Raw genomic sequence first — 16,145 nt, forward strand, 5'->3', positions numbered from 1 at the left:
CTTCTTGTTCTTCTGCTTCTTGGTCTTGTTCTTCTGTATCTTGGTGGTTGTCTTCTTGTTCTTTGTCCTTTTGGTCATCTTCTTCAGGGTCATCTTCTTGGTCTATTTCAGGGTGGTCTTCAGGGTCATCGTCTTCAGGGTCGTCATCTTCAGGGTCGTCGTCTTCTGGGTCGTCGTCTCCGGGGTCGTCGTGTCCAGAGTTGTCGTCTTCTTTGGGATGGTCTTCAGGGTCGTCGTCTCCAGGGTCGTCGTCGTCTTCAGGGTCAGGATCGTCGTCTTTAGGGTCTACGTCAGGGAGATCCAGAGTGATTACCAAAAACCATTTCAAAAAGCTTGAACTTGGAAATGTAGCAGAAGGTACAAGAAGGCTGAGGAACTGCCGAGAACCAGCTGACGGTACTGGAACACGGATAGGTAGCCGAAGGTAAAAGAGCCAATGGAACTACCGAGGACCAGCTGATGGAACTGGAACCCGGTTACTAAGCAGGAGGTACTCATGCCAGAAAGCACTACCAAGGACCACCAGATGTTGGTGGAACCCGGATACCAAGAAGGAGGCACCTAAGTCAAAGGTTTCGCCTGGAACCAGCTGATGGTACTGGAACCCAGGGGGCCTATTCAAGACCCCAATAACACTTTAGCATGCATTGACTGTGCAAACGACACTTCTGAGCAGCAACTGGCAGTATTGGAGCCCAGGGATTACTGGAGAAACAAAGTGTAGGCTGAGGCCTAATTGGAGGCAGTTTAATATCTGTAGTAGTGTGAATGTGGAGGGAGCAGGAGAAATTGCCGCACACACAGTAGGGGATCAGCAGACGTTAATGAACCCCAATAACACTGGAGCATGTGTTGACTGTGCAGACGGCAGTTCTAAACAGCAACTGGTGGTGTTGGAGTGCAGGGATTACAGGAGAAGCAGAGTGTAGGCTGAGGCCTAATTGGAGCCAGTTTAATATCTGTAGTGTGAATGTGGAGGGAGCAGGAGAAATTGCCGGATACACAGCAGGGGATCAGCTGACGTTACTGAACCCCAATAACACTGCAGCAAGTGTTGACTGTGCACACGGCACTTCTGAGCAGCAACTAGCAGTGTTGGAGCCCAGGGTCAATGCTAGACACAGAGTGTAGCCAGAGGCCTAATTGGAGCAAGTTTAATATCTGTTGTAGTGTGAGTGTGGACGGAGAAGGAGAAATTGCCAGATACACAGCAGGGGATCAGCTGACGTTACTGAACCCCAATAACATGATGGCAAGTGCTGACTGTGCAGACGGCACTTCTGAGCAGCAACTGGCGGTGTTGGAGCCCAGGAATTACAGATCAGGTGTTAGAAACATGAACACAACAGGAGACCTGGATACTGTTGCCAACCTATTATTTAATCTGGAAGAGGACTGGCAAATTCCTTCGAGATCCATGCCTTGTTCATTTTCAGAAAAGTATGCCAGTCAACGTTATTGTAGGATAGTCGCATGCAATGGTCTGTTATTATACCACCTGCGGCACTAAAGACGCGTTCCGATAATATACTAGCAGCAGGGCAAGCCAGCACCTCTAATGATTACTGGCTAAGCCCTGGCCATGTATCCAGCTTAGAGACCCAAAACTTGAAAGGGGAGGAGCCGTCTGGGAGTACACTGAGAGGGCAAGACATGTAGTCTGTCACCATCTGACGGAAACGTTGCCTCCTGCTGACTGGAGCTGTCTGTGATGGTGTAGACATTTGTGGCGGGGACACAAAACTTTGCCACATTTGGGCCATACTGGTCATGCCTTGTGCTGAGGTACTGCTTCTGCTCCCTCTTTGTGCAGATCTTCCTCCACTGCCTCGACACACTGAGCTGCTTTGTAAAGCACTAGCAACACTGCTCTCGGGTGAAATGGAGAACATGATGGAATGCACCAGTGTGTCTTGGTACTTCCGCATTTTACGCTCCCAGTTCAACGGTGTTATGAGGCTTTGTAAGTTGTCCCGGTAGTGAGGATCTAGGAGGGTGTACACCCATTAATCAGCCATGTTGAGAATGTGGGCGATGCGGCGGTCGTTTCTCAGGCACTGCAGCATGAAATCAACCATGTGCTTCAGACTGCCAACTGGCCAAGAAATGCTGTCCCCGGCTTGAGGCGTCATCTCTGCCTGCTCTGCATCACCCCACCCTCGCTCTACATACTGACTACTAGAGCATTGTTTAACTCCCTCCTCTGGACAGATGTCTTCCTCCTCCATTGACTCCTCCTCATCCTCCTCACAAAGTGTCCCCTGCCTAGGCCTTTGTGAGGAACCACATTGCGCAGACTGTCCAGAAGCAGATGGCATTTATGACTCCTCATCCTCCACCTCTTCCACAACGTCCTCCCCTAGTGCTTGCAGTGTTTTTTCAATCAGGCAGATATGGGGGATAGTCATGCTGACTAGTGCATCATCTGCACTCACCATCTGCGTGGAATCATTGAAGGGACGCAAAACGTGGCAGATGTCCTTCATAGAGGCCCACTCAGTGGTGGTGAAGTGTGAACGGTGCGCAGTGCGACTTGTTTGCGCCTGATGCAGCTGGTACTCCATTACTGCTGCCTGCTGCTCACACAACCACTGCAACATATGTAACGTTGAATTCCATCTGGTGGGTAGGTCACATATGATGAGATGCTCCGGAAGGTGGAATCGGTGCTGCAAAGCTGCAATGCGTGATCTTGCCATGCTGGAATGCCACAAGTGAGCTCACTCTAGGCAGACCTTGTGCAGGAGTGCATCAAGATCCGGATAGTCCTTCAAAAAACTCTGCATGACCAAGTTGTGCACATGTGCCAGACATGGGATGTGAGTGAGGTTGCCTAGGCCCAGAGCTGCCACCAGATTTTGGCCATTATCACACACTACCATGCCTGGCTGGAGATTCACTGGTATAAACCACATGTCGCTCTCCTGCTTGATGGCATTCCAGAGCTCCTGCGCCGTGTGGCTTCGTATCCCCAAAGAAATTAATTTCAATACGGCCTGTTGACGTTTGGCCATGGCTGTGCTCATATCGGTCATAACAGGTAAGCGTTCACGGGTCCATGTAGAGGTAGACTGTGACGGCTCCTGCTGCGCTGATTCAGAGGAGCTGGAGTATGAGGAGGAGTCAATGTGTACAGACTGGATTCCTGCAATCCTTGGAGTTGGCAGAAAACGTACAGCGCCACTCTCAAGATCTGTACCCGGCTCCACAACATTTACTGAATGGGCAGTGAGGGAGAGGTATCGTCCCTGTCCATGGTGACTGGTCCACGCATCGGTGGTGAGGTGGACATAGCTACTGACGGCGTTTAGTAGCACATATTTAATGTTTCCCTCCACATGCTTTTGCAGGGCAAGGACGGCTTGCCTGCTGAAATAAAAGCAGCTGGGCACATTGTATTGTGGGACTACCAATGCCATCAAGTTACGGAAGGTGTCAGTCTCTACCAGCCTGAATGACAGCATTTCAAGGGACAGTAGATTTGCAATACCAGCATTCAGAGCCTGTGCTCGGGGGTGGTTTGCCGAGTATGGCCACCTTTTCTCCCATGCGTGTGCTACCGATGGCTGTAGACTGGCCTGGGAGTGTGAGGATGACAGGGAACATGGTGCTGTGGGTGGAATTACACTGGGTCTCTGTACAACAGTGCCAGAGGTTCTTCCATGGTGATCCTGTGAGGAAGCCGAACCAGCTGTCTGTGAGCTGGAGGAAGAGGCTACAACGCGAGATGAAGAGGTGGTAGGTGGCGCTGTAGGTTGGTGTTATGAAAGGCAATTCAGAATCACAATGGACATGGAGGTCAGAGCACATACAGTGAACTGACAATAACCCAAAATAATCGAACGAGCTCTGAGACGTGGGAACTCTGCAGACCGCAATCCCTAAGCCTATCAAACCACACTAAAGGTAGCCGTGGAGCGCTCCTGACCAGAACCTAGGCGCCTCGTCACAGCCTGAGAAACTAGCTAATCCTGAAGATAGAAAAATAAGCCTACCTTGCCTCAGAGAAATTCCCCAAAGGAAAAGGCAGCCCCCCACATATAATGACTGTGAGTAAGATGAAAACACAAACATAGAGATGAAACAGATTTAGCAAAGTGAGGCCCGACTAGCTGAACAGAACGAGGATAGGGAAGATAACTTTGCGGTCAGCACAAAAACCTATAAAAAACCACGCAGAGGGGACAAAAAGACCCTCCGCACCGACTAACGGTACGGAGGTGGTCCCTCTGTGTCTCAGAGCTTCCAGCAGGCGAGAAAAACCAATAAAGCAAGCTGGACAGAAAAATAGCAACAAAATGACATAAGCAAAACTTAGCTTTGCAGAGCAGCAGGCCACAGGAATGATCCAGGGAAAAAACAAGTCCCACACTGAAACATTGACAGGAAGCATAGATCAAAGCATCAGGTGGAGTTAAGTAGAGAAGAAGCTAACGAGCTCACCAGATCACCTGAGGGAGGAAACTCAGAAGCTGCAGTACCACTTTCCTCCACAAACGGAAGATCCCAGAGAGAATCAGCCGAAGTACCACTTGTGACCACAGGAGTGAACTCTGCCACAGAATTCACAACAGGTTGGCCTAGGTCTTCAGTGTGTTTTTGTAACTCCACCACGTGCTTAGTCCACACATGTTTCCACATATTTGTGGTATTGAGGTTGCTGACACTTTTCCCTCTTTTCACTTTCTGATTACACAGCTTGCATTTGACAAAGCAAATGTCATCTGCAACTGTGTCAAAAAAGGGCCAGGCACTGCAAGTGTTGGGAGTGCCCATTTTGGGATTTGGAAGAGACAGGCTCCTAATGGGTGCCGAAGTGGAGGCTACCTACAGGCAACCCAGTCTGCCCCCTCCTTCTCCATCCTTTTTGGGCCATTCAGGGAATCTCTTCCTCAGAGCTGCTCCCACCACCTTCCTGTACCTCACGCCATGATGGGTCAAGGACCTCATCATCTACACTATCCTCTTCCAACAACTGCTTCTCCTGGGTAGTCTCGGCAGCACAGTACGCACCAGAAAGTGGCACCTGAGTCTCATCATCAGATGCGTACTGAGGTGTGCTGACCGTAGGCACTGGCCCATCCGCCTCTTCAGATTCAGAGAGGCAAAGCAGTTGCCATCACTGCATACTGCCTCTTCTTCCATTTCTCGAATGCTGCTTGGCTGGCCCCCTCTTTCCAAGCCAAGAGATTCAGAGAACAGAAGTAGAGATGGCTCCTGTCCTGGGCTCTCTGACTGCCTGGGCAATTTGGCAGGTGGTGAAGAGACAGATGGGTGCTCTTCAGTGCTCTGGACCTGATAGGATGTGGCACTAATTGAAGTCGATGCGTTAGCTGCCATTCATCCGACAATGGCTTCAATTTTTTCATCCTGCAGCAGTGGGGTACGGCAAGCTCATACAAAGCTGCGCATAAAGGACTGTTCCCTGGTAAAACTGGGGGATGCTGAGTCACTGGTTCCCGCAGCAGGCACAGAATCCCCACGTCCTCTCCCTGCAGAAACTCCATGCCCACGACCACGTGCCTTAATCCCTGCCTTCTTCATCTTGGTAGACTGATAAAGATAGGCAGAAAAGTACTAAGGGCTTAGTGTGCTTATTCCTGAACAGCTGCTAACACATATAAGAAACACTAATTTTATAAAGTGTAGACTAGACTTTAATATAAGCTAATGTGGCCTACATAACTGTAAAGTGGAGTGTTTGGTGAACTTTATTTAGGTTTTTTTTTTACAAAAAAAATGCATGTGTAAAACCAATAGTATCACAAACATTTTGTAGCTATTACAATGCAGGAAGGTAACCTACAATGCAATAGATGAGGCTCCAAAAAATAGGCTAATACTAATCTGGCTGGGGCCGCAAGGCACAAGGCTGCAGAAAGGCTCCTCTATCTACTCCTATATAGTGTTTGCACGCAATCTAGCTGGATACGGATGGAAACACACTAATAGGAGAAATCAGGAAAAATGGGCAGCAGCACTTATGAAAAAAGGACAATGTAACAGTATGAGGCAGTGACGCACGCTGATGAAACTACAACCAGATGTGGCTGCAGAACACACTGCAGCGTGAGCTGCACTCACACATACAGAAACCTTGCAGACAGCCGTGAACAGCGCTGCAAGGCAAAAAAAAGCTTTTCACACAGCGGTTGCTACAGTAGCCTGGGTAAAGCACAATGAAGCAAATTGCTATCTCAAACTGTCCCTCAGTCAGGACAGCAGCATCCTGTCCCTAACTGAATTCACAGCAGAGTGAACCCAAAATGGCGGCGGCGGCTTTTATAGTGCATCATGACATCATTTCAGCAGCCAATCACAGCCATGCCATTAGTTACAGGCCTAACATGCAGAACAGGATGTGCCCACACTTCTTAAGATTCCTCATTGGCTGAATTAAATCAAACTGGCTCATAGCATTATGGGAACTTCCGATTCCGGTATTCGATATTGCAAAAGTATCGGAACTCAGTATCAGAACTCTGATACCTGATACTTGCAGTATCAGAATGCTCAACACTAGCTGTCACACATGACTCACACCATAACAATGACAGTTTGCCAGGCCGGCTAATCAAAAGAAGAGCTGAGAAGGACATAAGGTAGGAGTTGGTTCTCAAGGCTCTTGACCAACAGACAAAGTTTATTGATGTGACCAAAGCACTAGGTCTAAAGGCAGAGACTGGAGGTAAGTCCTTCTCATTGTGAAGGATTTGTTATTTTATTGTAGGATTTTTTTCATAGTTTTTTAAATTTATGGTTGGTTTACAAGGTATTTCGGATATTATTCTTTTTCATATCCTCTACCCTAAAGCCGAAGCCTTCACAAATTTTTTCTATGGTAACCTGTGGAATCTTTGACCTTTTGTCTGGCAGTAGACTTTAAAAGGGTTGTCATATATAAGCAAACCTCTGCCTAAATGAGGACCCACTAGCCCTCCATTTTTTGCTGTAGGTCCGGCATTTGAAACATCTAGTGGTCAACAATTATGGTTGGACAGGGTTTTACAGAGTTGAAAAATAGGTCTGTTCCTTCTAAAGTGTGCTAAAATAAAGTATATTGACATAAGTTGTCCAAAAAGGACAAGCCATTCAAGTTTTATTGATTTATCTAAAGGTATGTCTGAATAGTTCTCTCATCAGCCTACATGTTTGCACTAGTTTTTTGTAATGTTTTTTATGGTTTTCCTTCACTGTACTATTTCAGTCATTTATGGAAATTATCTCTTTAGGAAAAGATAGGAGTTTCTGGGTTTTTTTTTAAGAAAATTGTTTTCTATTTAAAGCATGTAACACCCAAGATGTATGTTTTAGTTGTATTCTAGTCATGCCATGGTCTTGATAAATCCTTTCCAAGTCATAGGGGAGATAGGATAACTTAAAACGTTACATTTTTAATGTGATCATTTAGCTTTGCTTAAGTGCACATGGTCCAACACATCTGAGAATTTCAAACTCAAATTTACATTGCATTTTATGGATTGATGAATTACATGCATTAATTTATAACCAATATAACCTCATGAAGACAACATGGACGAGTGTCCAAATGGAAGCTCCAAACAAGAATTTCACATTGCCACCTTCTCAAAGTCTTCATTGGGCCAACTTGAGCTATTTTTCGGAATTCTGATTATTTATATCATTACTATGTTGGGGAACCTGACAATTATTTTTCTTGTGTGTTTGGTACCAAAATTACACACTCCAATGTATTTCTTCTTGAGTAACCTTGCCGTTGTAGATGTAACATCCATCTCTACTTCTGTCCCTAAACTATTTTTTATCACCCTGACTCAAGATCATAGGATCTCTTTTGGTTCCTGTATGACGCAGTTATTTTTCTACATTCTTTGTGGTGATGGGGAAGTTTTCATGCTGACAATAATGGCCTATGATCGCTATGTGGCGGTATGTAAGCCCTTGCAATATTACTCAATAATGAGAAAGAACGTGTACATTGCAATGGCTGCCTCCTGTTGGCTGTTTAGTGCTTTCAACTCTTTATTGCATACACTGCTTACCGCTCTTCTACAATTTTGTTCTTCTCATGACATTAATGATTTCTTTTGTGACCTTAATTCACTAATTGCTATTACAACTACCGACGTTCATGATCTGAAAATCTTCATGCTCTTCGAACTTTCTGGTAATATTGTACAATGTGCAATCATCATTGTCTCATACGTCTTTATCTTCTCCGCCATACTGAAGATCCGTTCTTCAGCAGGACGTATGAAAGCTTTCTCCAGCTGCACCTCCCATATCATCACTGTTATATTATTCTATGGACCAAGTATGTTTTTGTATTTGAAAACTGACTCAGAAAATTCAAAGGATCAGGATATGTTGCTGTCCATGCTTTATGTTGTAGTAGTTCCAATGTTGAATCCTCTGGTCTACAGTCTTAGAAATAAAGAGGTATGGGGGGCTATGGTAATGTTAGCAAATAAAAACAAATTTACGTATATTCAAAGATAGAACAGGAACAGAACATAACAGAATTGATGCTGTTTTGAAGGCAAAATGTTGTCACCTCAAATATTGATATGATTTAGATTTTTTATGTTCTTTGAATTTACATATTGTTAATTGATAAAATAAACTATTGACACCTCTATTTTTTAAAGCATTCTTGCTTCGAAATATTTTTTCCACACCTGCCCAAAATGTTCTTATATATAGTAGTAAAGCAAGGTAGGCTAGGTTTAAATCCAACAGGCTCTGATTAGGTGCACATGGCTAGCTTTGCATATGACAAGGCTAGGTGTTCAACTTAGTCAGTCAGTTGGGGGAAGTTGAGCAGAGAGGGTTGCGTTGTAGATAAAGAGCGAGAGAGATAAGTTAAGGTACCGTCACACTTAGCGACGCTGCAGCGATACCGACAACGATCCGGATCGCTGCAGCGTCGCTGTTTGGTCGCTGGAGAGCTGTCACACAGACCGCTCTCCAGCGACCAACAATGCCGGTAACCAGGGTAAACATCGGGTAACTAAGCGCAGGGCCGCACTTAGTAACCCGATGTTTACCCTGGTTACCATCCTAAAAGTAAAAAAAAACAAACACTACATACTTACCTACAGACGTCTGTCCTCCAGCGCTGTGCTCTGCACTCCTCCTGTACTGTCTGTGTGAGCACAGCGGCCGGAAAGCAGAGCGGTGACGTCACCGCTCTGCTTTCTGGCTGACCGACGCTCACAGCCAGTACAGGAGGAGTGCAGAGCACAGCGCTGGAGGACAGACGGCTGTAGGTAAGTATGTAGTGTTTATTTTTTTTACTTTTAGGATGGTAACCAGGGTAAACATCGGGTTACTGAGCGCGGCCCTGCGCTTAGTTACCCGATGTTTACCCTGGTTACCAGTGAAGACATCGCTGAATCGGTATCACACACGCCGATTCAGCGATGTCTACGGGGAGTCCAGCGACCAAATAAAGTTCTGGACTTTCTTCCCCGACCAGCGACAGCACAGCAGGGGCCTGATCGCTGCTGCCTGTCACACTGGACGATATCGCTAGCCAGGACATTGCAACGTCACGGATCGCTAGCGATATCGTCTAGTGTGACGGTACCTTTAGTCTTCCTCTGAGAAGAGACTGCACAGGCCATGTGCACCAAACTGCAAGTATTAGTGGTTGATATGGATTATAGTCTTTTTTATTTGGCTGGGACTAGCTCAACTATGTGTGAGTAGCCAGGGTCTATTTTCTTTACTTGACACCTTGACAAGTCTAGGGATTTTGAGTTTATGATTTTGTTTTTGGAGAATCGCAACCTGTAGAAATGAATGTCGCATTGTTTGGAGATAAGAATCTATTGCCAGTGTGAACATTACCTAATTCCTACCAGAGAGAGTTAATCCCTACACATTGGTGTTTAATTTCCTGCTAAAAGTTCCAAAGGGCACAGGGGATTACAGTTTAAAGATTAAGTGTGCTGGGTTAAGGAAACTACAGCACTTTCTGCCAGCCAAAGGGTCGGAATCCAGGCGAGAAGAACAGTATGAGAGGCCTTGCAGAAAATGACTCTAGAGGATGATGTGGGGGCTTTCCTGACTGTCTATGAGAGAGTGGCAAACATGGAGAAACAGTCCCAGAGCAAAGGGCAGAGATCTTACCTCCATACATTACTGGGGAACCACAGAAAGCATACTATGGCCTTGCTCTGCAAGATGCTAAGGAGTATGGCAAACAGAAGGCACATATAATGGCACAACTCTAGCAGTCAGTGCGCAATTTGTACACCTCCAGTGCTACCAAATGGAGAAGCCAACCCAGTCACAGATGTTTGACCTCTTGCAACTGGTGAAAAATATGGCTGCAGCCTGAGACCAACTCTCTAGCACAAATAGTGGAAAGAGTGAAAATGTAAATGCCCCCAGCCAATAGTGTGGAGGAATCAGGTATTATTATTATTATTATTATTATTATTATTAATTTATATAGCAACATTAATTTCATGGGGCTGTACATTAGACGGGGTTACATCAAAATACAAATATCACTGACAGTAAACAAAACTAACAATGGCAGACTGGTACAGCAGGAAGAGGACCCTGCCCTTGCGGGCTTACATTCTACAGGATTATGATGAAGGAGACAGTAGGTTGGGGGTTGCAGTAGCTCCAATGGTGTTGAGGTGACCGTGTGGTTATTACAGGTTGTAAGCTTTTTTGAAGAGATGGGTTTTCAGGTTCCGTTTGAAGGGTCCAAATGTGGTGGATAGGGTTGAGCGAAACGGGTCGTTCATTTTCAAAAGTCGCCGACTTTTGGCAAAGTCGGGTTTCATGAAACCCGATCCGACCCCTGTGCGGGGTCGGCCATGCGGTACGCGACTTTCGCGCCAAAGTCGCGTTTCAATGACGCGAAAAGCGCCATTTCTCAGCCAATGAAGGTAAACGCAGAGTGTGGGCAGCGTGATGACATAGGTCCTGGTCCCCACCATCTTAGAGAAGGGCATTGCAGTGATTGGCTTGCTGTCTGTGGCGTCACAGGGGCTATAAAGGGGAGTTCCCGCCGACCGCCATGTTACTGCTGCTGATCTGAGCTTAGGGAGAGGTTGCTGCCGCTTCGTCAGAAGCAGGGATAGCATTAGGCAGGGTCCATTAACCACCAAACCGCTTGTGCTGTAGCGATTTCCACTGCCCAACACCACCTTCGGTGTGCAGGGACAGTGGAAGCTACATTTTTTTTTTTTTCCCCTCAGCGCTGTAGCTCATTGGGCTGCCCTAGAAGGCTCCCTGATAGCTGCATTGCTGTGTGTACGCCGCTGTGCAAACCAACTGCTTTTTTCAAAGCACAAATCCTCTTGTTCCTTCCTTTCTGCACAGCTATCTTTTTGGTTTGTCCACACTTTTTATTTAATTTTTGCATCAGTCCACTCCTTATTGCTGCCTGCCATACCTGGCTGAGATTACTGCAGGGAGATAGTAATTGAAGGACACTCCCTGGTTTTTTTTTTTTTTTGTGGGAGATTAAGATTGACATTTCTGCTAGAGTGCCATCCCTGTCTGTGTCATCTCTCACTCAGTGGGCCATAGAAAGCCTATTTATTTTTTTGCTTGATTTGGGTTATAAAATCTACCTGAAAAAATCACTACATCAATCAGTGGGAGAAAAATATTGGCCTCAGGGCTTGTGTGCCACTCCTGACTCCTGTGTGCATCATCACTCACTCAGTGGGCCATAGAAAGCCCATTTTTTTTTTTTTTGCTTTATTTGGGTTCTAAATTCTACCTGAAAAAATCAATAAATCAATCAGTGGGAGATTAATATTGGCCTTTGGGCTTGTGTGCCAGTCCTAAGCGTGCCATCTCTCTCTCTCAGATAGTGGGCCATAGAAAGCCTATTTATTTTTTATTTTTTTTATTGGGTTTATAAATTTTCCCTGGAAAAAAAAAAAAGTGGGAGATTAATATTGGCCTCTGGGCTTGTGTGCCAGTCCTGAGCGTGCCATCTCTCTCACAAATAGTGGGCCATAGAAAGCCTATTTATTTATTTTTTTTTGGTTTTATAAATTCTCCCTTAAAAAAAAAGGGAGATTAATATTGGCCTTTGGGCTTGTGTGCCAGTCCTAAGCGTGCCATCTCTCTCTGTCTCTCAGATAGTGGGCCATAGAAAGCCTATTTATTATTTTTTTTATTGGGTTTATAAATTTTCCCTGGAACAAAAAAAAAAAAGTGGGAGATAAATATTGGCCTCTGGGCTTGTGTGCCACTCCTGACTCCTGTGTGCGTCATCTCTCACTCAGTGGGCCATAGAAAGCCTTTTTTGTTTTATTTGTTTTCTAAATTCTCCCTGAAAAAATCATTTTATTTTCTTTGGTTTCTAAATTCTTCCTGAAAAAATCATTTTATTCTATTTTTTTTTTCCTAAAGTCTCCCTGAAAAAAACAAAAAACAAATCAGTGGGAGATTAATATTGCCCTTTCTGCTTGTGTGCCAGTCTTGACTCCTGGGTGTGCCATCTCTCTCTCTCTCTCCAATTGTGGGCCATAGAAAGCCTATTATTTTTTTAGCTTGATTTGGGTTCCAAAATCTACCTGAAAAAATCACTACATCAATCAGTGGGAGATAAATATTGGCCTCTGGGCTTGTGTGCCACTCCTGACTCCTGTGTGCGTCATCTCTCACTCAGTGGGCCATAGAAAGCCTTTTTTTGTTTTATTTGTTTTCTAAATTCTCCCTGAAAAAATCATTTTATTTTATTTGGTTTCTAAATTCTTCCTGAAAAAATCATTTTATTCTATTTTTTTTTTCCTAAAGTCTCCCTTAAAAAAAAACAAAAAAAAAACAAATCAGTGGGAGATTAATATTGCCCTTTCTGCTTGTGTGCCAGTCTTGACTCCTGGGTGTGCCATCTCTCTCTCTCTCTCCAATTGTGGGCCATAGAAAGCCTATTATTTTTTTAGCTTGATTTGGGTTCCAAAATCTACCTGAAAAAATCACTACATCAATCAGTGGGAGATAAATATTGGCCTCTGGGCTTGTGTGCCACTCCTGACTCCTGTGTGCGTCATCTCTCACTCAGTGGGCCATAGAAAGCCTTTTTTTGTTTTATTTGTTTTCTAAATTCTCCCTGAAAAAATCATTTTATTTTATTTGGTTTCTAAATTCTTCCTGAAAAAATCATTTTATTCTATTTTTTTTTTCCTAAAGTCTCCCTGAAAAAAAAAAAAAAAAAAAAAATCAGTGGGAGATTAGTATAGCCCTTTCTGCTTGTGTGCCAGTCTTGACTCCTGGGTGTGCCATCTCTCTCTCTCTCTCCAATTGTGGGCCATAGAAAGCCTATTATTTTATTTAGCTTGATTTGTGTTCCAAAATCTACCTGAAAAAATCACTACATCAATCAGTGGGAGATAAATATTGGCCTCTGAGCTTGTGTGCCACTCCTGACTCCTGTGTGCATCATCTCTCACTCAGTGGGCCATAGAAAGCCTTTTTTTGTTTTATTTGTTTTCTAAATTCTCCCTGAAAAAATCATTTTATTTTCTTTGGTTTCTAAATTCTTCCTGAAAAAATCATTTTATTCTATTTTTTTTTTTTCCTAAAGTCTCCCTGAAAAAAAAACAAAAAAAAAACAAATCAGTGGGAGATTAATATTGCCCTTTCTGCTTGTGTGCCAGTCTTGACTCCTGGGTGTGCCATCTCTCTCTCTCTCTCCAATTGTGGGCCATAGAAAGCCTATTATTTTTTTAGCTTGATTTGGGTTCCAAAATCTACCTGAAAAAATCACTACATCAATCAGTGGGAGATAAATATTGGCCTCTGGGCTTGTGTGCCACTCCTGACTCCTGTGTGCGTCATCTCTCACTCAGTGGGCCATAGAAAGCCTTTTTTTGTTTTATTTGTTTTCTAAATTCTCCCTGAAAAAATCATTTTATTTTATTTGGTTTCTAAATTCTTCCTGAAAAAATCATTTTATTCTATTTTTTTTTTCCTAAAGTCTCCCTGAAAAAAAACAAAAAAAAAAACAAATCAGTGGGAGATTAATATTGCCCTTTCTGCTTGTGTGCCAGTCTTGACTCCTGGGTGTGCCATCTCTCTCTCTCTCTCTCTCCAATTGTGGGCCATAGAAAGCCTATTATTTTTTTTAGCTTGATTTGGGTTCCAAAATCTACCTGAAAAAATCACTACATCAATCAGTGGGAGATAAATATTGGCCTCTGGGCTTGTGTGCCACTCCTGACTCCTGTGTGGGTCATCTCTCACTCAGTGGGCCATAGAAAGCCTTTTTTTGTTTTATTTGTTTTCTAAATTCTCCCTGAAAAAATCATTTTATTTTCTTTGGTTTCTAAATTCTTCCTGAAAAAATCATTTTATTCTATTTTTTTTTTCCTAAAGTCTCCCTGAAAAAAAAAAAAAAAATCAAATCAGTGGGAGATTAATATTTACATTTGTGCTTCCGTGACAGTCCTGCGTGTGTGGCATCTCTCTCATTTGTTGCCACCAACAACAGAGTGTGTAACATTGTGCCTGATTTTCGTTGTGGTCTCACTCACCTGTAAAGGGGTAGCTAAATCATACTGAAGTTATAGCTCACCGTGTAATTTGTGTGACAGCAACAAATACCGTTAGTTTGTTTACGTTTTTAAAACAATGAGGAAGTATGGTGGAAGAGGTCGTGGCCGGGGGCGTTCATTGTCAGCTGGTAATGAGGGTAGTGGTAGTGGTGGAGCATCAGCTGGTCGTGGGAAAAAAAATATTGCACCTAAGTCTGGAGCTGTGGAGCCAGGTTCGTCGTCTGGCTACACAAGGCCTCGAACGCTCCCTTTTCTGGGAGTAGGAAAACCGCTTTTAAAGCCGGAGCAGCAAGAGCAAGTTTTGGCTTATCTTGCTGACTCAGCCTCCAGCTCTTTTGCCTCCTCTCGTGAAACTGGTAAATGTCAAAGCAGCGCGTCGTTAGTGGATGTTCACGGTCAGGGACAAGTCGCTTCCTTGTCCTCTTCAGCAAAAACAACAACAGAGAAGAATGCAGCAGGCGACACAACGGGTTACTCCATGGAGCTCTTTACACATACCGTCCCTGGCTTAGAAAGTGAAGCAGTTAACAGTCCATGCCCATTACAAGTTGAATCTGACATGGAGTGCACTGATGCACAGCCACAGCCAGACTACTATGCTGGTCCTTTGACTCAGACCACAACATTGCCCTCGCAGGGTGCTGATCAAGAATCAGACCCTGATGAGACTATGTTGCCCCATCACGAACGCTATACCACCGACCGACACGGTGACACAGACGAAGTTGCACACGAGCTACAAGAAGAGGTAATAGATGACCCAGTTCTTGACCCCGATTGGCAGCCATTGGGGGAACAGGGTGCAGGCGGCAGCAGTTCTGAAGCGGAGGAGGAGGGGCCGCAGCAGGCATCAACATCGCAACAGGTTCCATCTGCCGGGCCCGTATCTTGCCCAAAACGCGTGGCAAAGCTAAAACCTGTTGGAGGACAGCGTGGCCATCCGGTTAAAGCTCAGTCTGCAATGCCTGAAAAGGTATCCGATGCTAGAAAGAGTGCAGTCTGGCATTTTTTTAAACAACATCCAATTGATCAGCGCAAAGTCATCTGTCAAAAATGTTCAACTACCTTAAGCAGAGGACAGAATCTGAAAAGTCTCAATACAAGTTGCATGCATAGACATTTAACCACCATGCATTTGCAAGCCTGGACTAACTACCAAACGTCCCTTAAGGTTGTAGCACCCTCGGCCAATGAAGCTAGTCAGCAACGCAACATCCCTTCCGGCAGTGTAGGGCCACCATTTTCCGCACCACCTGCAGTATCTGTGCAGGTTTCTTTGCCAGGCCAAAGCCGTCAGGGTCAGGGAATCACCAGTTTCGTAGTAGGAAACACTGCATCTAGGGCACCGGTGGCAACAATACCATCTCCCACCGTCTCTCAGTCTGCCATGTCCACCGGCACCCCCGCTAGTTCCACGATCTCCAGCTCTCCAGTCCAGCTCACCCTACATGAGACTATGGTTAGAAAAAGGAAGTACTTAGCCTCGCATCCGCGTACACAGGGTTTGAACGCACACATAGCTAGACTAATCTCGTTAGAGATGATGCCCTACCGGTTAGTTGAAAGCGAAGCTTTCAAAGCCCTGATGGACTACGCTGTACCACGCTACGAGCTACCCAGTCGACA

The 16,145-nt window shown here is 44.8% G+C and overlaps 1 protein-coding gene across 1 annotated transcript in view; it reads left to right on the plus strand.

Annotated features, from left to right (window-relative positions):
- The first annotated feature begins 7,533 nt into the window (after positions 1-7,533).
- The window catches only part of LOC138674647 (olfactory receptor 1G1-like), a 31,506-nt gene continuing 22,894 nt past the window's right edge, over positions 7,534-16,145 (plus strand). The window contains exon 1 of the mRNA XM_069762464.1: positions 7,534-8,421. Within this exon, the coding sequence (XP_069618565.1) occupies positions 7,534-8,421 (888 nt within the window). The remainder of the gene's footprint in view (positions 8,422-16,145) is intronic.

Source organism: Ranitomeya imitator, chromosome 4 (assembly GCF_032444005.1).
Source record: "Ranitomeya imitator isolate aRanImi1 chromosome 4, aRanImi1.pri, whole genome shotgun sequence".
In the NCBI taxonomy this organism is placed as follows: domain Eukaryota; kingdom Metazoa; phylum Chordata; class Amphibia; order Anura; family Dendrobatidae; genus Ranitomeya; species Ranitomeya imitator.